The sequence below is a fragment of the Scomber scombrus genome, chromosome 5 (genome assembly GCF_963691925.1).
Source record: "Scomber scombrus chromosome 5, fScoSco1.1, whole genome shotgun sequence".
NCBI lineage: Eukaryota > Metazoa > Chordata > Actinopteri > Scombriformes > Scombridae > Scomber > Scomber scombrus.
The window spans coordinates 4,230,596-4,256,510 of NC_084974.1; the positions used below are offsets into that span (position 1 = coordinate 4,230,596).

General features: G+C 40.4%; 1 protein-coding gene across 2 annotated transcripts in view; it reads right to left on the reverse strand.

The window, feature by feature from the left end:
• snx19b (sorting nexin 19b) overlaps positions 1-25,915 on the reverse strand; it is a 51,025-nt gene that overhangs the window by 20,072 nt on the left and 5,038 nt on the right. For both annotated transcript variants that reach the window (XR_009925191.1, XM_062419767.1), the window contains exons 7-12: positions 25,780-25,904; positions 25,186-25,279; positions 24,828-24,987; positions 21,215-21,353; positions 1,071-1,255; positions 784-871 (exon numbers count right to left, since the gene is read on the reverse strand). Coding sequence is in view for 1 of the 2 variants with exons in the window: in XM_062419767.1 (XP_062275751.1) it covers positions 784-871; positions 1,071-1,255; positions 21,215-21,353; positions 24,828-24,987; positions 25,186-25,279; positions 25,780-25,904 (791 nt within the window). In the remaining variant the exon portion in view is untranslated. The remainder of the gene's footprint in view (positions 1-783; positions 872-1,070; positions 1,256-21,214; positions 21,354-24,827; positions 24,988-25,185; positions 25,280-25,779; positions 25,905-25,915) is intronic.

A 25,915-nucleotide genomic window follows, 5' to 3' on the forward strand; every position in this document is an offset into this window, starting at 1 on the left:
ATCTTAGTTTGGCATGTGAGCGTGTTAACATTTCTTACTGTAGTTAGCTAAAAACAAAGAACATGTGAGACTGCTGGAAATGTCATTAGTGCATGTATTCGCTTCCAAAAATGTAATGATGCAATGTTTTGACCTACAAGGTCCTAGGTAGGTCGAAGCGTTGCATCATTACATTTTTTAGAGTTTGCGATATTCAGTGTGCAGACTACCTCAGCTTTTCCTTTGTATGCTGCCACTGACCTGCATTCTGGGGTTTATCTTTGCCCACTAGTCATTTTCTTTACATTCTTGAAGCTAAACATTATAGTCATATGCAGTGTGTAGAATGTTGTTAAAGGTGCAGTGTGTAGAATTTGGTGCATGGCAGAAATGGAATATAATATTCATAGGTAGTCTATAATCACCTGGAAATAAGGATTATTGTGTTTTTGTTACCTTAGAATGTTTTTGTAACTTTTACATTTACATAAGTGGGGGGTCCTCCACTGAGCGCACCATGTTGCACTGCCATGTTTCTACAGTAGCCCAGAACAGACAAACCAAACACTGGCTTTAGAGAGGACCTTTCACATTTTTTTGTGAGCTTTATGGCCACCATACTTCATTCTCCTACAAGCTTGGAAGGGGGAGGAGGTGTTCAGTTGGTTGCAATCTGTAATCTTGCCACTAGATGCCACTAAATCTTCCTCACACTGGTCCTTTAAGGTAAAAATATTGTACCAGGTACTTAGCAGGTGTGCTTCATAAAGTAGACCCAGAGTGTACAGAATAGTGTGTAGTCACCTGTTAATGTAGGGGTCTTGAAGAGAGTCTAGCGCAGTCTGCCAGCTGAGTTTGTACTTGTCTGAGCCCAGCATATCTGAGATCAGTTCTGGGAACACAAAGGCAAATCAGTTGCTCAATCCATGTACATTGTGTGACCAGTTGTTTGGTGAGTGTGTGTCCTGGCACCTGTAAAGGGGCTGTTAATAACTGTAGTCTGTGCTGTGTTTGCTGGTGTCCTTACATAGAATACAATAAGTGTTACTGCATGCGTGTGTGTGTGTGTGTCGGTGGGTGTGGGTGTGTACCTGGCAGAAGTCTCATCAGACAATGTAAGGCTTGTTGCTTGGTGTCGTCCTTCTGCTGCTGGCTGCGTTCAAGTTGAGGGGCAGTAGGCAGAGCTCCACCTGGCCACACGGCCTCTTGGATGACCTGCAGGTACACCACCCAGTACCTGATACATGTCAGGTTGGCTACACTCACATCCAGCCATCTGCAATTTAGAAACACAGAGAAAGATATAGCAAAGAGGTTAGGTGTATGTGGGATAGTCGAGGGGCGGGGGATTCCAAACACTGTTACTCAGGTTTTAAGAAGTGGCAAACCGTGACTATTAAAGTTGGGCCTTCAGCTCAGCCAAATACACACACACACACACACACACACACACACACACACACACACACACACACACACACACACACACACACACACACACACACACACACACACACACACACACACACACACACACACACACACACACACACACACACACACACACACACACAAAAAGCAGCAATAGGGAAAAAGACATTGTATACGAGAGATAAGCCATTGTAACACTTTAACTAACCATGACATGTGGTAAACAAGAATAGGGAACATACTGTAATCATTTTAACCTTAGGCATCTTCTCTATCCTAAATGTAAACAAGTCACAAAAAACACAGAGATTATTTAGGCTACAAAATGAAAACCATACAAAGATAACACTGGCCACCCAGAATATATATTAATCTTGTCAATGGAAATCCAAATAGTCTTTGTCTCTGTCAGGATGGGCGCCAGGATGAAGTGACGGAGGGGGCTGTTGAAAAATGTAAGCCTAAATAACAACAACATAAGGCTATTGTTTCAAAATCAAAGAATACATTTATCACTTGGGTGTTGAGGGCCGAGTGTATAAACAGCTGTTGTGTGTGGTTATTATTTATGTACAAATGAAAGAAAAATACTTTTGACTCCAAACTTATCTGATCTGCTGCTTAGAGGTTTCATAAATGCACTATTTGCATGTTTCCAGGTATTTGGCTGACAGGACAGTCATCCTTGCCGAGTATGAAGCTAACAACATAGTAATACAAGGTGAAATCCATAGAAAAATTGTAAAGCTAGCAGAGTTAGCATTGCATTATTTAATTTCAAATAATTACCAGATGTGTACACATAACAAGTCTTTATAAGCCCATCAAAACATTTAAGATGTAACAGGAGCATTTCCAAATAAACTAAATTACAGAAAGCCTTGAATTAAGAATAATTAACCCTAACCCTTCAGGAAGGCTTAGAGGGATGATTATTGGTCCCACCCACTATAAATTAAAATGTGATTGGTTAATTCACCCATCACTTTCTAAAGAAACACACAGTCTTCAGTCCTGGTTATAAAGTCCTAACCAATGAATGAGCCAGCTAACCTTTTCTCTGCCTAGACATCTGATTAGATGACTCTATGTTCATGGTTTATGGACAGTAATCCTTTAATATCGGAAGCAAATTTGATGAAAACTGACGTTAAATTCAAATTTTTAAAAAAGGATACTTATTAAATGAAAGAGATTGAATACAACATTTAAATTGACGATATGTCCTTGAAGGCCCTAGGTGGCAGAAATATCTGTGATTTCCGCCACCACCCGAAAGTGAAGTATTTTTTTTATTTTTTTATTTCACATAAAGCAGTGTCTTGTGTCAGGGTAGAATAACCTTGGCAACAGTTGGATAACCTCTCAACATGAAGGTCCTACCAAACAGTCATTAAGCTCATTGTGTTGTGACCTTGTCATGATGCCTGACCTGACCAGCACTGAATGATCCTGTCCTCAGACCATCCAATCCTTTTAAATGTAACCCCATGTCTTACTGCATTCCCACACGGATTTGAAACTCAGTACTGCTGAGGACTCCGGCTTGGCACAGTCTCACACTGGAAGTGATCTCAAACTGAGCCCATTTCCCTGAAGTCTTCCACATAACTGCTGGATTTAAGGTCTTGTGATGAGTAAATTCAATAGGCTGTGTGTAGTGGGGAAACTTTGACCCTTTTTGTTCTCACCTGACCTTTCTCACACCGAGATTTATCATCTGAGGGGTGGAAACACAGCCAATTGAAAGCCAAACTGGATGAAATGGATACTCTGGTCTCCCCCTTCTGGCAGGGAGAGGAATTACAAAATCACTGCTGACACGTGCTTTAAGACATATGCAAACAGGACCAACCCAGCTGCTCCTCACAGCTGCGAGAACATCGTAGCAAATAGGCTAATTTAGATAAACTGACCATTCATTGAGAATCTAAATGGTTGCTTTCACACCTGAAAAAAAAAAATTAAAACTTAGCTACGTGTTAACAGTTCTACCAGCTTTTAGCCTTGCAAACCCAGTATGCCTTGTGGTCCGACAATGATATCCAAGGCTGGCAAGTCTAAATGACAACAAAGCAGATTCAGTCAAGGTGTTCAAGACCATTTACAGCCTTAAATAACATGATTTAAGATACTGTAAGAGGTTTTTTTCAGCACTTGCAGACACCCTAAAAATGTTTAACACCTTGCAGATGCTGTTATGCAACATTGTTCAAAATCTCAGAGCTATGTTAAAAAGAAACAGGGACATCCCTCTGGGTCTAATGTTCTGCTTCTTTTGCTCACTTCATGTGGCCCCTAATGAAGTTATTTCATTAGCTTGTTCTGGCCTGTTACCACACTGCTGAGCTGAACTCAGAGAAGCTATGGATGGATTCTGGAGCCAGCTGCAATTCTTGGATTCCGCTATTGTACATGCTTTTATCCGTTGGTATTTCACAACAGGGCAGGAGAAGCCAAAAAAAGTTGGTACTGATGGTACTCTCTATTCTTCAAGTTGTACCACTGTAGAGGAAAAATAAGCCAGTTTGTACAAGAGTTCCAGTCAAGATCCAAAACTTTCCAAATATGCCGAAGTCTCAAGCTGAATTTGAGACAATGTTTATGAAATTATGCATAACAAATTTAAAATTAAGAGCTGAAATGAAAGTTAATCAGTAACTATTTTGTTTTCAAGCAAAAATTCCAGGCATTCCATGGCTCCAGCTTTTTTGCAGAAATTCTGACTTGTCCAAGTAGGAGAAAAGCACAGGTGTTACTGATAGCAAAAGGAACAATCAAATAACCAAGAAAAAATATTATTTATGTAGTAAATATAAAACCTTATACAACTATATAAAAAGGAAAATAAGTGATATAAAAATAAAACCATTCATTATTTTTCTGCAGTTCTCCAGTGTACCTGAAGTTTTGGTTCAGATGTCAGCACGGTGATCTAAAATAATTAATAATTAAATACATGATTTAAAATGTTAATATGACATTATAAAAGTTATTCTTATGTCACCTTTAAGCTCTGAGATGTCAGTCAACTGCTACCAAGGGAAACGCCCACTTGAGGTTAAAGGCTTAAACACTGTCTCCACACATATGTCAAAAAAAGGTTTTCTCCTCTTTTGAGAAATGGAAAAGTAAGGTTTAATTATTCATATAGTTTATACTTAATCACTGAATTAAGAAGAATTAAAGTTTCAGTTCGGGCAAAATTGAGTTTGAAAAGTTGAGTTTTTCCCCTTTTGAATCCTCATCACTGAGGTCTGGTCTTGTCCCCAGTAACAAAGTGTATTTTGGTCAAGGCTGGTTACAGCTCAGCAGGTGGACAATGATGTTTGTCTCTTTACTAGCTCATACCAGTCAGAGACAAGTTCACTAAATCACACTGAGTTATGTGTTCTCACTGGAAGCAGGAACATTCGGACACTGAGCATTACAGTTACTGACAGTCGGATACAATAACAAGCTGAAGCACCGTGACATTATTAGGACTAATTTACGGTATGTCAGAGATTCCACAGTCACTTTAGTGCCATGACTGTAAATCTTTTAAAAGATTACATCTACTAATGGTTACAGAGTAATGCAGTAGGAAAATGTTGATCATTCTTTCAAGGACCTGCTGTGCTTCAGTGATCGCCACACATTCATTTCTGCAATGGCAGTGATATAAAGTATACTCGCATGGTATCCTGAAACGAAACGGAGAAGAAGAGGGATGACCCATCTTCTGAAAAGTTGATTTTGTGTGTAAATAAATGGCCTACAGGTCATAGATACATCTACTTTGAACCGAACAAAATGTACTCAAGGTCCACTTCCATGCTTGTTGCATTTCTGAGAGGAAGACAAGAACATGATACTATCGGTGGGTTTCCATCCATCTGTTTTTGTGCACATTTTCAAATTAGTAGATTAAAGAAAATCAGCGTATAAAAAGCTAAGAAGAAAGGAAAAAAAAGATCAAATGTGTGTGAGGATGAGGTGACTGTCATGCTCCTCACATTTATACGTGAAAAAAGCAGTGATGCCATATTTCCATTATGATTTCTACATCATTTAAGATTTGACTGGAGCTCTTGTAATAACATACTCTTTTTCTGCAATGGTTTAATAGCACACAACTGGAAAATTAGTGCAATCAGTGGTTTATCCTGATGAACTAACGCCTACTATTCTCATAACAGTAGAGGATGAAAACACAAATTATGTCTAATTTTCTTCAGCTTTTCCTGGAAATTCAATTAAAATTTCTGTTATGATGTGATGGGAACTGGCTTACAATTAGGTCTAAGATTAGACCACTGATTGTAAATAAATATGGATGATGAGTCTCCACTTCGTGCCTTTATGCTAAAGTGATGCCAACATTTCTCCTTTCCAGGAGCTGCCAACTTGCTTGTGTGACATCATTTGGAGCCAGAGTCTGCAGAGTCAAAGCAGTCAATCATGACCCACCCCCTTTTATATCGTCAAGCAACTAATTAAAAACAAACTTGTAAGAAAAATTAGCACTTGGGGGGGGGGGGGGGGATTTATGACCTATACTGCAGCCAGCCACCAGGGGGCAATCTACATGTTTTGGCTTCACTTTTGGGGAGCTGTCATGTCATTCATCTTCATCAGCTTCACAAATTTAGGGTTACTGAGACATTTACTACTTGTACATCAGAAATGACAAAAAGGCAAAGTGATCCTGTACCTGTGATGATCAATAAGCTACAGCTGTGAAGACGGTGAGTAAGCAAACTAAGATGTCCAGTTGATGGTTGTGTGAATATATTGAAAAATGCTTCTCTGACAGAAAATGTAAGATTGCATACATGCATGAATGCATAAAAAGATTTAGAAGATTTGTTTCATTTCAACGATAACGCATTCTGTTACGCTGTCTGTCCAGCTGGAACGAGCGGGGGGTATTCACTTAATAGTCTGCTCCGTGATTTCTACTGACACTGCAAAAATATAAACAAAATCACTTTACACCATATCCCAGCTGGAAAATGACCTTGCCTAATTGACAATTACACTGGAAAAAGTGACAGAGTCAGAAGAGTCGGGCTGGGTGGCTGTGTGAGCAGAGAGAAGCCTGTGTAATTTGGCCAAGTGAGTGAGACAATGAATGGACTGTCTGTAAGTTGGCAGAGGAGGTTGAAGGTTGATGAACGACTGCTTCTCAGACCCAAGAGCACTAACCGTTTTAATGAATGTGCACTGGCTCGGGTTATTTTAGCATTTGTCACAAATAAAGATAACACGTCTGCTGGTTGTGACATTGCCTAACTTTAGATGGAGCTGAAATGTTGCTACTTCAGCTCAGTTTGACATGTCTGGTTGACGTCATGGAGCAATACAGTCACACAACACACACAGACACAGCTCTGTGTGACAACAGTACAACGCTATGACTCTGAATGACTTCACAAGCATGGTTGTAATTTCACATACGAAAACAAGCAAAGGTAGATTAAGGGCGATAATTTTATGATGCATGATGCCGTGACAACAAGTGTAGCTGCACCGCCGCCGGTTATGTTGACCGAGGCAAGGTCATGATAGGAATGAACTCGTTCGTACGACGTGTTGTCCGAACACGATGCGCACTTTCAACCATTCTCTCCTGGGAGACATTAGTGGTGTTGTACTCTGTTGTTCGCATGAAAACTGAACAGAAATAATTGTATAACAAATGAAAAAGGAGAGCTAGAAAGAGAAGTTGGCTCCTTTCTCACCTCTGCACAGCTGGCTAATCACAGTGTGACGTGGATGTGAATGTCTGAATTGTCAAATTTGTAAAGTAACAGAAATAAATGGACACAGCCCCTGTAATTATAAAGTTGGAAAGGTGTGGTGGAAGGAGGTTTCCAAAGCTATTCAATCATCTGACAAGCACATCTGATGAGGCTCACTGTATTCACTCATAATCTAAACATATTATACAAGCTAATGGCCATTAATCTACACTGTTAGAAATTAAGATGGTATTTTTTACTGTTGTTGCTGTCAGGCAGTCAACTGTCCATTATGTTCCCATGTCAATCAACACCACCTTTGAGAGACATACAGATGTTCTTCAGAATCACATAAATGGTATCCTCTAGAAAGAACTCAGCTCCCTCTCTGCAGAGAAAAAGAATGCATCAGCACCAGTTCCTCCTAAGTTTATCTATTTCATGTTTGTTTTTATCTTGTCATGTCTTCTTGTTCATTAATATTAACTACAAAAAATAATAATAATAAATGAAGGAATGCTTTGACATGAAGCTAAAAGTTTATTTAAACCTAATATGAGGCCAAATTCTCTGTGTTTGTTAAAATGTGGAATCCTTCCACTGCAGCTGAACAGGAAAACATGGTCCATCGAGACACAAAGAGGGATATTTTTTTTACTAAAGAAGACTAACTGTGGAAGACACCCACTTCATCTGAGTAACTCAGATGGCTGATGTTTTTGAGTGGGTCTTGCATTAGGCCGAATGATTTGTGAAATCACTTGAAGAAAACGCTCAAAAAAGAAAAGCTGCTATCCAGTGGGCGATAAAAAGATAAATAAACTCAATAATAACTTAATAGCTTATTTAATTATTACATTCTGCAAGAAATGCTGAAAATGAATGTGACCACAGAGTCAGGTTGTGCACAAACATTACAGAGTGATATAACTTGTGGCCGGACAATTGAAACGATGTACGATGTCTTATACTCAGACTCCTGCTCATGGACAAACAACAGTTACCCAGACAAGATCTGGAGAGGAGAACAGCAAATAAACACATTACGGCTGGTCTGTGCAAGTGTATCACCATTCACTTAGACAAGTCCGTCTGTTATCTTAAATTACCTCCATATGTTTTAGCTGCAGGCAGGGTCTCATGAGTACAGTATACTCCTGCCAATAAAAAAAAAACTCTTTTAAGAGCAAAACATGTCGAAACATGAGACTACAGACAGGATGAACACATACAACTACCACTGAATTTAATCTTCTCACAATGTTGCTGCTCATGCTCCGATTTTGAAAATGCTGGTGCCGAAGCGAACTCGCTGAAAACGTTTATCTCCGGAAAAAACGTAACACAGCTTCGACAATAAAACTGAGATTCTTCACATTTGTAGGTCAATTAGTTTTGTTGTAAGTTAGCGTATGGTTGTATCTTCTATTAAAAATGCCTTCCGTATTAACTTTGTGGGGAAGAATATGTACAGAGATTATCGTAGTGACTTCAGCAACCAACAGCTACTGAGCATTTGACGCTGCGGCTGCTGTGAATTGTACTGTTTACCCCGGTTTCCATTAAGAGTTCCATTGTCAGTAAATGGTCTTACATCACAGAGCTGCCTGAGAGAATAACAGCGGGAGAACACGTACATCATGAAAACAGTTTACATCCCCACAGATGAGATAATTTATCTGTAGCCTGTGAGCAATAAGGAAGAGTCACCACTCATGATGCGGACAGGGCAGGGAAGTCATCTGGAGATGAGCTTTGTACGAGACCATGACCAAAGAATTCCAGGGTAAAAAGGACCCCGCTGAGTTTATATGAGTTATGAGTTAATATGAACACACCACTGCGCCTCTTTGAGACCAGAAACAGTGGTTGTAGTGAATGAGAGCAGTGCTAAAATGAGAAGTGACTGGGTCTTATAGAAAGGTTAATTTTGTCCTGGGGAGCTTTTATCTTCTTTGATATCGTGAGTCTTCAGGGCAGTCGAGCAATGTGTTATGCTTCAGAGTTGGAGTTTGTGGCCACTAGTAGCGCTGTGGAGCAATGTTTTCACAGGGAACACAAGACACATTCCTGCCAATGTTTTCACACTATTCTCCTGATTAACAGTTGGTAGTGGTAGAGGAAAGTATTGAATACTGAATGGTAAATGGTCTTTCAACCTCTCAAAGCACTTTTACACTACTAGTCACATTCACCCATTCACACACATTCATACACCATTGGTGCAGCCATCAGGAGCAATTTGAGATTCAGTATCTTGCCCGAGGACACATCAAACATGGGGACTGGAGGAGCAGGGAATCGAACCGCCAATCGAACAGCACCTGATATAACTGATATAACTAGTCAAAATTAGTTACAACACCATGTGGATGGGATTAATATTCCAGGGGCAAGAGAAAGACATATTTGCTGTGATTCTCTTTGCTTGAGATCAGCAACATTGGCAGCAATTTGATCTGTTCCCAAATTAAAAGATGTGGTTAGTACAAAACGATACTTGAAACAAAAAATAAAAAATAAAAACACTATAAGTTTGGCACCGTTATAAATGCTGTGGTACTGGGAGCATATGAGACACATACGCACCATGAAAATGATTAAAATCACCGATCCACACACACCTTATTAAAATGATCCATTCTATTCTTCAGAAATAATAAGGAAAAATAACTTGAGTGCTTATTCTGAAATAACTGAGCGCTACAACAACACACATGGTCTTTTTCTTCTTATAGCCTTGATTACCTATTTCCAGTGTAAGTGATGAAGCTGTCTAATTCTAGTAGATTCTAGTTGTTTCGGTTATGAGAAAGTCGGTCATGGTAAAAATAAAGTCAGAGCCAGCTGCTCACCAAAACCAGCTCTGGTCAGATAAGAAGTTAAAATTAGAGGTCAGTCAAAATGATGAAGTGTTAATTGTCCAGTGTTAACAGCCAGCCGTCACTCAGAACAGTCATATCTGTTACACTACATCTGTTTATACACAACATATACTATTTGTGGATATAGTAGCATGATGATGTTTACTGTGTTTACTAAATCTAATTCTCCTGTGCTAAAACAACATGTTTCCCACCCTGATAATTTTAGTATTCTGACCCTTGCTACACTGGATCTGTTTCAGCCATGTTGTTCGGTCATCTGTTTCGCATTCATCAAACACAGCAGGTTTCAATTTTAATCAATACAAAAGAAAAATGGGAAAATGTTTGTTTGCCGACTCCTTCAATGTTTTCCCTATTTCTCTTTTTAAATGAGGCACAGTTCCACTGTTTTTTGCTGCTGTAGCATCACAACGTTGTTGCATTTGTGGGGTTTTACATTAAGTCATGTGTGTAGGGTTGCAGACACAAGCATATTGGTGTGAATGCATCCTGCATAGACACTGAAGAAGCTGCTCTGCTGTGCTAAAAATGCTGCTCTCACTACACCATCTGTGTTGATGCAGTGTTACATGTTTACAAGCGATGTACCAATGCTGTAATGCTGAATTGTATACCGAGATTTTAGTTACAGTTCAGAGAGCTCCTCCTGTGAAGACAGTTGTAAGCACCACAGATGTCAGTTTTCACCTCACTGTGTGATATGTCTGCTCCCCATTTAGGCGTACACCTCAGTCCAGCCCTGTGGCTCAGGACCCATCACATCATCACTTCTATTCATGCCACGGTGCCATCTTACAGCTGTCTGCATGCTGTCTAGGGTCAGCTCTATTTCTCTGTGTATGTTTGAGTGAGTGCACGTATGCGCCGGGCCTGGTTTTATTAAGACTGTCGTGGCGCCTCGTTCCCCACGGCCAGTCAAAACACAGACATGTGACGTTCAAACCCCGAGCCAGAATTTAAATCGCATGTGGCCCCGGAGAGGTTTACATTAACACTGTCTCGCATCAATACACAAACTGACACACTCACCAAGATAGGTCAGTGCATGCAAATACTGAGGCACACATACACACACACAGGTCAAGGTCCCTGCCTATGCTACAATAACATCCATCGAACTTAGTCTCTGCTGTCATCACTATTGCAGTATTATGGCAATCACCAAAGAGATTACTTTTCCCTTTGGCGCATGCAACTACACACAGATTTAGACCTTAAGCAACCACAAGCACACACGCACACGCACACGCACACACACACACACACACACACACACACACACACACACACACACACACACACACACACACACACACACACACACAGAGCAGAGTGTTTGACAAATGCCAAGTAATTCTATATGAGAGATTGTGGTCTGGTAGTCTTAGCCTGTACAGCATTATTGCTACTATGAAAACCACCAGAGTTGTTTTCCAGCTCCACTCTGTCAGAGAAATATTTTTCAAGCTGGGAAAATGAAGAAGAGGGCGCCCGACCAATGTTCTGCTCTCTGCCTGCGGGCTTAATGTGGCCTAAATTAAACAAAGCATGTAGTATAACTGTATTAAAGTCACATTGATTCACAAAGTGTGGACCACCTCAGAAAATGTTTGCAAAATATAAGTTTGTCACCGGTCTGCTCTATCAGCATGCACAACACCACAACAAGCTAATGTTTTTAACCTCTTTCCTCACAAAAATCTACAGAAAAAGAGCATAGAGTGTTACATAATGATACGTTTGCAGTATGTTAATATAGACGGTCAGGCCAGCTGTACGCAAGCAGTGGATGGCTGTAGCGGTGGGTAAAAAAGGCGCTGCTCACACAAGATAGCACAGGAACCTAGAAAGCTATTCTCTCTGGTAGTGATTACTCCAGCTCCTCTATTAAGTCCTGCCAGGAAAGAGATGTTTACAGTGCAGGTGACATGCTTTAATCATAAGAGGAAAATCGCCTCGAGCATTGCCCTTGACTTTCCAAAGATACACAAGCATCAGGTGTAGAGAGAACGCAGTGCCAACCCAATATAGGCTGAGGGGAAGATCCTAGAGTACAGAGCAGAGTACTCTGTGTACTCTATTCACTCTAACAGACTGACAGGCAACTCTCATCCCTTTGCATCTCTTTTACCGCTAATCCAATCTAGTTCACACTTAGCAGGTGCATTGCTGGGGACGCAAGTGTGTGCAGTGTCCAATTTGGTTCAATTTGGATGTTAAATATGAATAAACATTAAATAAACAAGCTAACAGCGAGCCATTCATCTCCGTGTCTTAGTGCAGGATGGGCTGTTTGATGTAAACACTGTCACGTTACAGCAGGGTGGGGCTTCTGTTCTCTGACTCTACTTCAAACTTGGCAGGTGTGTTGCTGAGGACCCAAGGAATTGTAGTGTCAAGTGTGAAGTTATTTGGACATGCAACACATTTAATAAACTTTGAATAAACAAGCGAACATTGAGCCGCTCAGCTCTGTGTCTGAGTGCAGTGAGAGCTGTTTGATATAAACACCCATCACATCACAGTGGGGTGGGGCCTCTTGGCTCTGACTTGCAGAGCAGGACAAAGAATGCATGCCCACAGTATAAAAAAAACAAGACGACATTAGAAACAAGCCAATAGGAGCGCAGATACGTTTTATTGGGTCCATTTGTGATGATAGCAAGCTCCGTACGTTACTCTGTAAGGTGAGAAATGTACACAGAGCGAGGGTCATGAGACTTTTGTGTCTGTTTTTTAACATCAGCCTCCAGCTTTTGTAGCACAGTTTATTCACTAATATCTTATTGCTTTACTACGCCCTAGTTAGCACCTTCTGTCTTTTGAAACCTCTGGAACACACACTGTATTTTCAGCCCCAATAAGTACATTTAAATAGAGTTGTGAAACAAAGGCCAGTTGCATCACAATGATCTGAATCAGCTGATTAACTGAATAACTATTGGGCTAAATTCCAACAATTAACCAAACACAATCAAAGACGATCACGATAAAGGCAAGATGTTTGGAATACTTGGCAGGATATCTATAATCAGTGACGCCAGAGAATCCAAATACGCATAAAACATCAGCAGAGCAGGCCAACAACTGTGTATGTGTTGGACTCCGGTGGGATTTATTTTAGTTGCCATTTATGGTAAACACAGACAAGTATAACCGGGTCCCGTTTGAGCTAAAATAAGCCTGCAGTGAGTTTTCGATAGACGAGATGTCATTGCACAAGTATGTCTCTGGAGACCGAAGATGAACCATTACTTTGGAGGCGCATCTAAAGCCTCGGGGGCTCAGGTGAGCGGTGAAAACAGACACCAGAGATGTGAAGAGGCCAAAGGGTCATTGCATGACTTCATCCCTGCTACGGTCTTTATTTAAGACACAGTGTTTATCACTTATCGAGTTCATTTTGCAAACACCCCGATGGCGTTTCAGGGCGCTCAAATTGTCCTCCGTCTAACTTTATCGAGTGTGTGGACAATTATGAACCATGTTATCTTTAATGTCCTGCCAAGAGAGGATTTCGTAGTCACTACAACTCACTAACACTAAATAAGGATAAATGGATGCAGAGGCTGGCAAGCTTTAACTGATGGCACGTTGGGATTGGGTTGGGGGTTGGGGGTGTAAGTGTGTTTCGTAACCTTCACCAGAACTGACCGAGGTATTTGACCTATAATGTCCCCTTGAGATGAGGTCTGCAGGAATAGAAAACCAACTGCTGACTACTATTAGCCCGTTATAGAAGAAAATATTTATAGTTCAGAAAGGTTTGTAGATGTAAAAAACGACTCGAGCAAACGTGATCGTGACATGACACAGGGCAAACTTCCAACTGAAACACAGGGTGAGATATAAACCACTCAGACAGCTTGATCCCTCTATGAGGAGTGTGTCTGGATTTGTCTCATCTCAGGAACAGCCTGTCCAGGGATGTCACACCTCCTCCACTCTACCAAGGCTGATAGATCGCCTGCACCATTATGTAACAAGCATCTTTTCCATCCAACACTCCCCTTGTCTTCCTCCCACCAATACCAAATCTCTCACATATGGCCAACTCGTCTGACCACCAACACACTCAGCCCCGAGTGTCAATTCATGCTGAAAGGGCTGGGAGCTTCCAAGTGGGGTCTGGTGTTCATACCTCACACCTGAATCCAGCACCCATATGTCAAGGAACAGCAACAGAACAGAAAAAACAGCAGAAGACTCTGATATCACCTCCTCAGTGCGAAAACAACCAAAAAAAATCCTCCAGCTTGAGGAGCGATCTCTGTTTTTGAGCCAATCATTTAGAGCTGAAAGATTCCTGGACTCCCTACATTGCCATCACGGAGAATCGTTTGATTTCGGCGCAATAACAAGGCATGCGGCCTAATGTTGTGTTAAGACATGACAAAAAAAATTAACTCTGACACTTGTAAAGTCAAGAAGAAGAGCCAAATTAAACACTGTGTCTCAACGAATAAATTCTAGGAACAACATCTATTAAAGAAGACAGTGTTATCCTTGCCAAATTAAAAATAGACTTGTCTTCAGAACCAGACGCATATGGCTATTCTCTCAGTACTGCTAATATCTCAAACTAAGTATCTAGTTATACATATTTATACATGTAGTAATTATAGACCAGGGTGCATGAAAGCAATTAATTTGAACAAGTCTTTTCTCTCTCTGGGGGGATATTGAAAGCCTGCAACAGACTACCAGGCGAATAACACACCACAGCACTGAGACAGATAGACTCCAAAACAGTATCTGAACTCGACTGCTGCTATTTTGGCCTTAGCAAGGATGAAACACAGACTCGGAAGGTTTTCCAATAGTAGCAAAAGTGAACCAATACTTAATTTGAAAGGAATTACAAAGATTTCCTACCATGCATCAACATGTGGTACTAGAAGCTCAGATTCTATTCATGTAATGGGCCTACGCAGCTAAAAAAGTGTCAACAAAGGAGAAAATTATGTATTTTTAATATCTTTGACATTTTCTTTCTTAAACCTGCATTCATTGACGGTTTTGTCCACTCGTGGGTAGCCATAAATACAACACTGACATACTATCATCTTTTAAAGTTATGATGAATGTACAAAGCTGTAAGTCTTAGTGAAGATCCATCCTCAATTGACGAATGTCTTCCCACATCATATTCCCGCCTGCATTCCTTGAGCCAGTTGGTCCTTGGATGCTGCTCTTTAAATATCAAGGTAATCCTGTAATTCTGTCTTTCAGTTGTCCCACTGCAGATGTTCTGAGAGATTCAATTGAGAGGATCCATCTACTATCTGCTGGAACTACTCCACCACCACCAGCATCCATACTCCAAGGGGATCCAGTCCTATCTCCTCTCCTTTCCTCTACTCATCACCAAAGTCATCTGTTGTTGCTAACCTCAACAAATATGACTATGCACTTCACACTGACCTCCCGTTAATGAAAATAATAATAATAATAACACATTTGAGTAATCTGTGTTATTGGCTAACAAATTGCAATAACATCGACAAATCCCTGATACAGTCCAGGCAAAAACCTGTAAAAACAATTCAAGACAATTTTGTTTTTAATGGAGCTGAAACAATTATGCGATTGATTGATTGAGTGATGGATTGATTGATTAGTCAATCTACTATAACAATTTAATCGGCTACCATTTTTACAATCAACAAATTGTTTCAGTCATTTTTTAAAGTGAAGGTTCCAAATATTCAATGCTCCAAGTTTCTCAAATATGAATAGCTACTCATTTTCTTTGTCTCCTATGACAGGAAACTTAATATCTTTGCATTTTGGACTGTTGGTTGGAAAAAACAAGCAATGTGAATACGTCAGTTTGGGCTAGGGGAAATCGTGCTTGCAATTTGTTTTAAACTATTTTCTGGCATTTCATAAACCAAGCAATTAATCGATTCATTCAGAAAATTACCTGTAGATAGTTTTAACCCTGTCTTCAGCATCAATATTTTGCCATGAAATGTCTTGCAATTTCTCATATGGCCTTTACTCATGACCAATATTTCACAAATCATGAGCCGGTAGCTAAAACACTGTATTAAGTATGACTATAACAACCACATTAAAATTTAAGACTGTTGTTCTTGGATACATGTGCTGATGCTCTAAAGCGACCCACCTGCCAGTACAAAAACCTGTGCATGGCCTCACTGTGAACAAAATACACTACTTCGGAGAGCCAGTGTTATATATTTTGTTAATGTTGGAGTTCTGACTACATCATCAGAGTTCTCTCCAAATGCCACAATGCGGTCATTGGCTAAATAGCGCAGCAGTGAGACAGAAACCACTTTAGCTGAAGCCAAACAACTTGTTTTTCACCGCTGGTGAAACCCAAGCAGGCCACTGACTGGATGTCAGAGGGAGATCCCTGGGTATTAATTAACAGTGTGGCAGAAGCAGAGACAGAGAGAGAGAGAGAGTGAAAGAGAAAGATTGAGGGAGTGCGAGTACTTTCTATGACAACTGTTGACAATCACTGAATCCTCCCTACTCCCATTCATCCTCGCCCCCATCATCAAACTGTCATCGAGGGCTTGCGGTACCATTTGAATGTTTATGGAAGTATTAATATGCTGTTTTAGGTGGTAAAAATAAAAGAATCATGTCATTGTGTGACAGGTGCAGCAGAAGACTGGCAGAGCTGAGGTGCCACATGGACTTTGGTGAGGTGAAATGTAGACCAACAAACAGCTCACCCTCAAGTCAGAGAAGGACAAGTGATGCTGAGCATCACCACGGCGATGCAGGTGCACTGACAAAGAGCACCTGTGCGTTCTTTGAGTAGGTAGAATGCTGTTTGAGGGGGTAAAAAATGTCAGAAGATATGACGTGTGCTATGGACTCGCTGGGAGAATGTTCCATGCTTACAGTGTGTTGCTGACTAAAGTCCAAAAGCAAACAGCTTGCTGAGAAAATCTGTAATGCTCGATGCAATTTGATTAATTACAATCATTATATTGTATCATAATCGGCACTGACTCAGCTTCTCCACATGTCTGCAGCCAGTGATGTCCAATGCACGCAAGTCATTGTAGGAGTCTCAAAGGGTGTATTTCTGCCAAAAGGCAAACCCAACTCATACTGACTTGGTTTACACGCATTTGTATTTACCAGTACGTCACTGTGCTGGCTGCCTCTGTTATTAACCAGTTCTAACTAGATCAGCTGTTGCAAAAGGAAGAAACCATTATGTTTACAGACACATTTAACTAAACATAACATGGAGTATCCCCACAAATGCTTGTGATGCTGACATAAAGTGGCTCCACTCTGCAGAACATCTACAGTACATTGAGACACTGACAACAATCTGGCTCCAGCTGGATTTTCCATCCAGACTGCTGTCTAAAAGAAAGAGACTATATTCATCTTAAACTGTCCCACTTTCCAGTCCATAAAAATCAGACATCTCCTAAACCAGAGCCTTTCCTTGGACCCCATTTATAGGAGCGGAGAGCCTGCTTTTCCAGCCAGACCTGTCACACACACACACACACACACACACACACAGACTGAGATTTGGCCTGTTGGGTCCTGGTTTCATCTCTCACACACACACACACACACTGACACACACTTTTCTATCCACTCGCAACTCCAAATGAAATTCTGACAGACGTGCATGCACTGCAGCAGTAGACTGGCATGGATAAGGTTTCTGCTGCCTGCAAGCTTCTATTTACCTCCCACTAAACAGCTGTCAGATTATATAAAAACCTTCACTGCACTTGACATATCCTGTCAGTCCCACTAAAAAAACGGTTTTATTAATAAGAAAGACTGAACATATTTATATAAAATATATAACTGAACTTTATATTACATCCATGCAACATCGGTGAAACAGCAAGAACTCTCGGCAAGAAGGTTCAGATCAGTGTTCTGGGACCAAAACCGGTTACAGCATGAACTGGGAAGGGGTCAGAGGTCATCATCCAGGAGAAAGTAGACATCTGGAGATACATCAAGGAGGGTATTCATATCGGACACCGGGGACCATCTTTGTATTGAGATGAGGTTTTCATCTGTCTCCCATATATACATGACCAGAGGTTATCTAGAAGACCATGAAATTTGGCTGAAAGCTACAAATCATAAGTAAACCTATGAGCTTACATTCTCTTCTCTTGCTCAGGATACCTATAGCTAATGTAACTTGTGCTAACCGTGAATGTCTGTCCAGAATTTCACAGCAATTCATGCATGACTGACCATCATTTCTACTCCTATAGTTGTGGCACTAGCGTGGCTAAAAATATTGCTTAGTAGGAGCTTTAAGGCTTGGCGAGGGACTCTATAACTGCGACATCTTTGTACCTCTTGTATCTCTTAATCAGTGCATCCCCAAATACTCAGGCGAGGTTCTGGTAATCATCAGTAAATCTTGGCTAGAACCCCAAAGGTTGTGGCCCAGACGTTTTAAAACCATGTCGAAAAACTCCCTGACATAAGCTAACAATTTTAACTATCACATCGTTCTGTAATCACTTTTTCCTTTTAGTAGAGTAGCATTTATATAATTGTCATTTTATGTAAGCTGTTGCTGTTTTATTTTCCCATTTTACTTTTATGTAACACTTTCCATGCATGGATTTTTTTTATTGTTCATGTGCTTGGCTTTTATTCATTGTTTTCTTTTTTTTTTACTTTGTGAGACATGAACAGAGATTTCTTAAAAACACAATTTCACGTGTAGCGTTTCTATCAACGGCCAGAGCATCCCGTCACCTCTGCGTAAAGAGGCCCGGGGAGAGAGGAGAGGAGAGCTGTCCCCCTGCAGTGTTGACAGACTGCTGCCTGATATAGACGAGGCCAAACAAAAGCACAAGGCCTTTCATACTTGGCTTCTTAAAATAGAGGACTCTGTATTGATACGAAGCAATGATATTCTGGTACTGGCACCACAGGGAATGTGAGGTCTAGAAACCTGGGAACATTGTCCACATGTTCAGTTTACGGACCACGAGAGCTATACCTATCTGTGACAAATGTTTGGGTAGTCGATGCCAGGCATTTTCTCGATGGCCAAATAGCGCGGACATGCATGTTCACACACAGACTTGGATTTTTCTTTTTTTCTTTTTTTACAGCAAATGAAATAGTGAAAAGACTACATGCTATATAAAGTGAGAACCAGCTTCTATAATGAGACAAAGAGCGTTTTTTTTTTTTATGGTTCTGTTTAGTGGTTAATAGGTACACTACATGGCAAGTGATGCCCCTGGTTTTTTAAGACACGGACCACTGAGATGGCTCCGAGTCAACTCTTGTCTAAAATATCAACTCTTTTTTTTCCTAACGACTGTACATAAGCCAGAGTCCCTTCTCCAGCTCATAAACAGCCCTCTCTGTGGAATCTCCACTAGGAAACATGTGTCTTCATGTCCTGACCTGGCTGGGTCTACAGACGCTGCACCCCCCCCACCCCCCCACCCATCCTATGTAGAAGTTTCCATCATTGCTTTGCTGCAGAAAAGCTTGTAAAAAAAAGAAAAAAGAAAAGAAAAACACGCTTTAGGAAGACGGAGTCATCAAGAGGCAAATGCTGTTTAAAGAGAGAGAAAAAGTGTTTGCATTGTTGTGGCTGGAAGTGCCCGGTTTACTTCTGAAGAGCAGCATTTAGTTGTTTTAAAAGGTTACCAGCATCTAATTAGAAGCAGTCACTGAGGATGGGGGAAGTAAATGAAAACATCGTCCTCGTTGCTTAAATATATACGTGTTTCTATATATACTTTTAAGGCTTTTTATATTTTGTTATTATATTTTATGTGTCTTTTTATATTTATTTATATACTGTTATTCTGTAATGATGCCTCCCAGCCAAAGTATTTCACTTTGGATGATGCTTGTGTAACCGGAGCGACAATAAACATCTTCAATCTTAAATCTTGAAGAATACAATTGATTGAGGCGCTCAACTCTGTCCTGCTTCAGTGCAGCTGATCTGCAGCCAAGATGACTTTAACTGCACTGGGAGGCTCTGAGGTGCCAACAGTAGAGGACCGTTGGTGTGCTGAGAAAACTCACCTGTGTGAATGCAAAGTCGAGCACTGATGACAAAGAGAGAGCATCCTTTCCCATGGATACATTACATTAGTCAAAGATGCTGTTTTGTCAGTTTTGGATTGGCCCCTTCAGATTTTTGAATGAGTATCTTGCACGTGTTCCATGCATGATGAGGTAAGCAGATTTTCAAGTTGGGAAAAGGAGAGGGCTGATATTAGATCAATATCAGCCAACACCCACAGTTGTTGCAACCCTATTAGAAGATGAATTCAACTTACCGAGCGCACTCGTGCTTCTTAACTTAAATTACCCTAATACACTGAAAACATGACCAAAATAAGAGATTTTAGAATCACAGGCAGCTATGACACATCAGCTGTTAGGACTAACAGTCTGCTGTGAGTGTGCACGGTTAAAAAAGCTGCCAGGCTGCCAGAAACACCTAACATTGTCTTCACAGTCTGCTTACAGTTCACATACACACATTTTCTGCCGGCCGACCGCTGACCAGACATACCTTATGGCTAAACGCAGCTTTGATCGAGCGCAAATTCTTTTACGATTGAGCAATCCTTCAGAGTATTGCGCAATTGTCTCGTCTTATGAAAATTGATATTTGCTGGTCTGATACGCAGAGGGGTTGTGTGTCAACAATCTATCAACAACACAGTCAGGATTCTCAAACATTTAACTTTTCCCTGCACTTTAAACATAATTTGATTAGATTCAAAAAAGCAGTTCTCAGTGACACTATTGCACATTTATTTGACATAATATGACTTCATCTCTCCTTCACTGTAACTAATCCATCAGCTGCCTGAACGGAGAGGATCTTAATCTGTTTATAATAGTGCATTATAATAGTATATAATAGTAATAGTATGTACAGAGCTGTCAAGTGTTTAATGCATTGATTGGCCCAAACTAGTCTCTTGATGGCCACAGTGCCATTGGTGGAAAAATGTAATGTTTCTACAGTCATACATCTTGTCACCAAAACCACTGAGGAGCTTTGGGGACTGTCTGGGGACTGTGTATTCATTTGACTCATTTTATGCATTTATCAAAATGTATTTTCTTGTAAATGTGTGTTGGATTTCTCTCTCTATCTCTTTGTTACTCTGTCGTGGCATCCCCCGCACCGTTAAATGAAACGTGGCGCGTCACCTGTTAATAAGGGTCCCGAACAGCAGCCGGACGGTCCTCTGAACGTTTTCGGTGCACAGCCAGCTCCACTGCTCCCTCATCAGCAGACACAGGATGTTCAGAGCCACCTCAGCCAGCGCCGTCTCCGCTGCTGCGACCGCTTCGTTCAAGAAGACACAAGCAAAGAAAAAAGGACTGTGTTAGAAACAAAGATCAGACACCGTATTAAAAAATGTGATGTATGTTGATTTAGCACGGTGCGGCGAAAGCAGCATCTGACAGACAGATGGATGGATGTGTACAGGGAACAGTGTGATCTGTTTCAGAGTTATACATTTCTTCTGTGTGGGTCCGGGCTTCAGATCAGCTCTCCTTTTCATACATTTATTAACACTGCCCTCATGTGGTTAGACTTGGATGCTGCTGGCTTTGCTATGTGTGATTTTTTTATTCCAACACTTTAAAGATCAACCACTTTCCCGCTACATTAACATGTACTATGTATTTTTTAATAAAGGCTATGAAAGCTTCTTGTTAGCTCTTTCAATGCTATCTGCAGGATACAGTTAGGTGCATGTGCATCAGGAGTAAAAAGCAAGATCAGGAAGCCAGATTCAAAATTCATCAGAGGGAGTAAATATTCAGCTCTCTATAGACTTGACAGGAGGTTGTCAAAGGTTTGTAGTTTCAAACTTTAACACCACAGATCATGGCAGCTGTTTTCAGAGGTTTATATGGATCTTTTAATATAATTTCCTACTGTGAAATGAGACAGTATTGTAGTCTATTATAACGGACAAGAATCCTTAATGACATCAACCAAAGTCCCTCTGAATAAAACTGAAATTAAAACTAAATATTAACATCTAATTAGAAAAAAACAGTGTTCTCTGTCATTATAGAGCCTGCCATGTCTATTCACACTTCAATTAAACTGCTGCTTTCAACTGGTTATTCAGTCATGGGGAGTAAGATTAGCTCCACAGTGCGGATCTGTTGAGGGGACTCAGGGAGTCTGAGTGAGCTGCTGTTCACACACTCACTCACTCACTAGTCTGAATATTAAAATTTGATAATAAGTGGATGTAAACGATTATCAACACAATGAAAAACGAAATAAACAAAATTATTGTCATTTGAAGATCATTTTATACCACTGATATAATGATAATATAATAGCATAATAATGTAAGGGGGTGGGATTGGAGAGTGGGCGCTACACTACTGTAAAAACACAGACTGCCATTATAGTTGGGTACAGAGTTATTTACCTTTAATTCTTCTGCAGTCTCCACTCAGGACATCACAGTGAGGAATGGAGGACACTACTTGTTTAGCCAATGTGACATGAATAGCCTCTTAGCTGCTAATGTGAAGTGTGGTGATATTGAGGTAAAAAAAAAAGATCAAGGTGATGTCCATGTATCATATGATGAGTCCATATATAGACATGATGATGTGATAATTACGTTATTGTACGATTAGTTGATAACGTAATTATTGAGACAAGCCTACTATTGGCTGCACTTAGGTTCAATAAGCTTTAGCTTTTCTTGTCTCAATGCAACACATGCGCAAAACTGTACCGAGGAAAAAACACATCTGCAAAACAAACAAAAAATATTGTATTTGATGTGTTTGTTGACGTTTTATATTTATTTATATTTATATTTGCAATCTTCTGTCAGTGTTAGTAATGTTCTGAACTACTTTGGCAAGGCAGATTTGTGATATGTCATGCCAATAAAATGTATTTGAATTTGCAATAGAGGATGAGATGGACGCAAGAGCTGTTTTTGAACATCATTTGATGTGAACATCACTTTGTCAGCTCATGTACTGTTTAAACACACTGATTGAAATATCTTGATTTATCGTCCTGAAGACATTCCGTCATTTACACATCTGCTGTTAAAGTAACATAACAGAAGGCCGACATAACTGTCAGTCTGGTAGCTTTTGGAACGTTTCAGAGTCTGGTCAGAAATAGACGTTTGATTCACCCCTCATCTATCCAGACTGTCTGGGGGAAAAAACCGTCCTTCAGGAAGACAATGAGCAGATGTCTAACAAGGAAGAAATGAAATTTGGATTCAATTAAACGGGAATGTCAGCAAATGCAGGGATAGTGTCCATATGATGTAATGAGCTCATTCATTTTTCTTTTGGTGATTCCCTGTGATGGAGGAGGATGGAAAAAGCGATGGAATATGATGCCACATGGTGACTGCTAAGAGGTATGGATGTCTATCAGTTCTCAACAACTCATGGGTTTACATTGTGGGGGGGCTAACTCAGAAGTTACAGCGGTTGTCCACCAGTCAGAAGATGGGCACGTGTCAGTGTGTCCGTGGGCAAGACACTTAACCCCAAATTGCTCCCGATGGCTGCGCCAAAGGTGTATGAATGTGTGTGAATGTTAGTTCCCTCTGATGAGCAGGTTAGCACCCTGCATGATAGGCCCTGCCATCAGTGTTTGAATGTATGTATGAATGTGACTTGTAGTATAAAAGCACTTTGAGTGGTCAAAAGACTAGAAAAGTGCCATTTACATTGTTTAACAAACTGTAGAAGAGGGTAGATTTGAGCATCATTATGACTGTAGAGTTGCTGAGCTTTCTGAACATGCCAATTTTGAAGATTTGATGAGAGACTCTCCACAGTACACAAGTGATTCATCAAAAAAGGATGTCTGGCCTGATGCACCATCACAATAATGGACCTTTAGTGTGGTGGCATATGCAAGTAAAGGTGGTTCATCCATGAAAGACTATCAAAAACTAAAAGCTATGATGACTGTCAACATAATAACAGCATCCGTACAGTGTGCTTCAAACAAAGTACTCGTTGGATAGTTTTAGGCTGGCGAGCTGCGGGATTAAAGGAAGAACTCTCACATTATGTACTGTAACATTGATGCAGGATGATCATGAAACCATATGATGTTACTTACTTTTTCATGTTTGCACAAGCCAGTGGATTGATATGATTTATTTGTTATCTGACAGCTTTAGTAGCACTAACACTGACATTAATGTTAACTGCAAACATTTGCTATCCTAACAGGATTTAAAAAGCAAACAGCTACTAGATTGAAGTATACATTCATGAGCAGCAGCTGCCCCGGCCTGCACTTGGAACCCTGTAATGTTAGGATAGTAATAATAACATTACTAAACCTGTCAGATGACAAATCAATAAATTGGCTTGTGCAAATGTTGAAAAGCTACTAACATTATATGGTTTCATGATCAACCTGCATTAATGATACAGTAATATGAAAGCCGAGCAGCTCCCTAAGAGAAAGCTGAATACACACAACTACTGTGCATTTAAAAATCTCCAGACTTTGGTAGGCTGAGATCTCTGATTATCTGGTATCACAAAACTATGTCACCATCAAGGCAGTCCCTTGCATTGTTCTGACATAGAGTTGTTATCGGTCAGAATTCAGCCTAACTCTGCTGGATGTGCGGGCAGTTGGGTGAGCCTAAACACGGTGATAAGGGCAACATTTTTATGTCAGTGTGTTCTAACATCAGTGCTTTGATTGCATTAAACTTACCTACAGCAGCTTTAAAACATGACTGAGCTTGCAACATTAAACAATGTATCACCTTCACGCAATTCTCACCATGTTCCTGACTCTGCTTTCCTCTCAAGCTGTCATCCAGTTCACCTCCGAATATTCCTACCACTGGACTGTCCCCTCTCTCTGGCTCAAGTCTGAAGGCTAGTTTCTCTTGTTCGGTGATAAAGGTTTTCAGATCTCCCATAGACATCCCGTTAAACACCTGTGAGAGCACAGAGGGGAAAAAAGTGAAGTTTAATCATCCAACAAGGTCGCTGGAGCACCAAAGTAGCAAAAACTATAGCAGACAATATAAGAATATCATTTTTGTTTCATTACAACTAGCTTGGTGATAAATAGTGTCAACGTATATTAGAATCAAGGATAAGGTAGCAATAGTGCAAATTGTAATGTGACTTACTGTGCTAGTTTGTTCCCAGCTGAACAAAACCGGTGGTCTTATGTCTGAGCCGTTCACAAAGGGGATGTTTTTACTGGAGAACTTCAGCCGCGATCTGGGTGTGTACAAACAAATTCACGCAGGTCATGATCCCTCACTGGCTTCCCGCTCACAAACAATGCTTTTCTTTGAGTTTGAAAGTTCATTCTGGAGCTTTGAAACGACCCTGTTAAGCCAACATGGATAAGAAGTCCCTGAAGTGCTCAGTAAAAATGACAACTTGAACATCTATATTTCCATGACAACTGCTACAGGTGGTAAAAATCATATGATATTATCAGAAACTCCAGACTGGCAGCATCCCTACAAAGAATCACACCTGGTTCTGATAGTTACGTGCCCTTAGCTATGCTTTTAGTGAAAAGGCTATGTTATTAACTAGTTATATAATGTAAAACTCATTTTAAATTGAACATCTACAACTTGATGACAATTGAGTTAACTCCATCTGCTGATCAAAATCATCAGTTAGGAACAAAAGCTCAACAATGTAATGCTTAGGTTCTGCTGATAGTTTGTGTGGATACAGTTTGGTCTGAGAAACGGCGGTCATACTTGTTCTTCTTGTCAGTTCTTAATTTCAATCCATCCACTTCTCCTTCATTATCCTCTGTTGGGCTCTGAGGTTCTGAACGAGGAAATGCTGTCTTCAAGGTGTCCACGATGGCATTCACCACAATCTACACACACA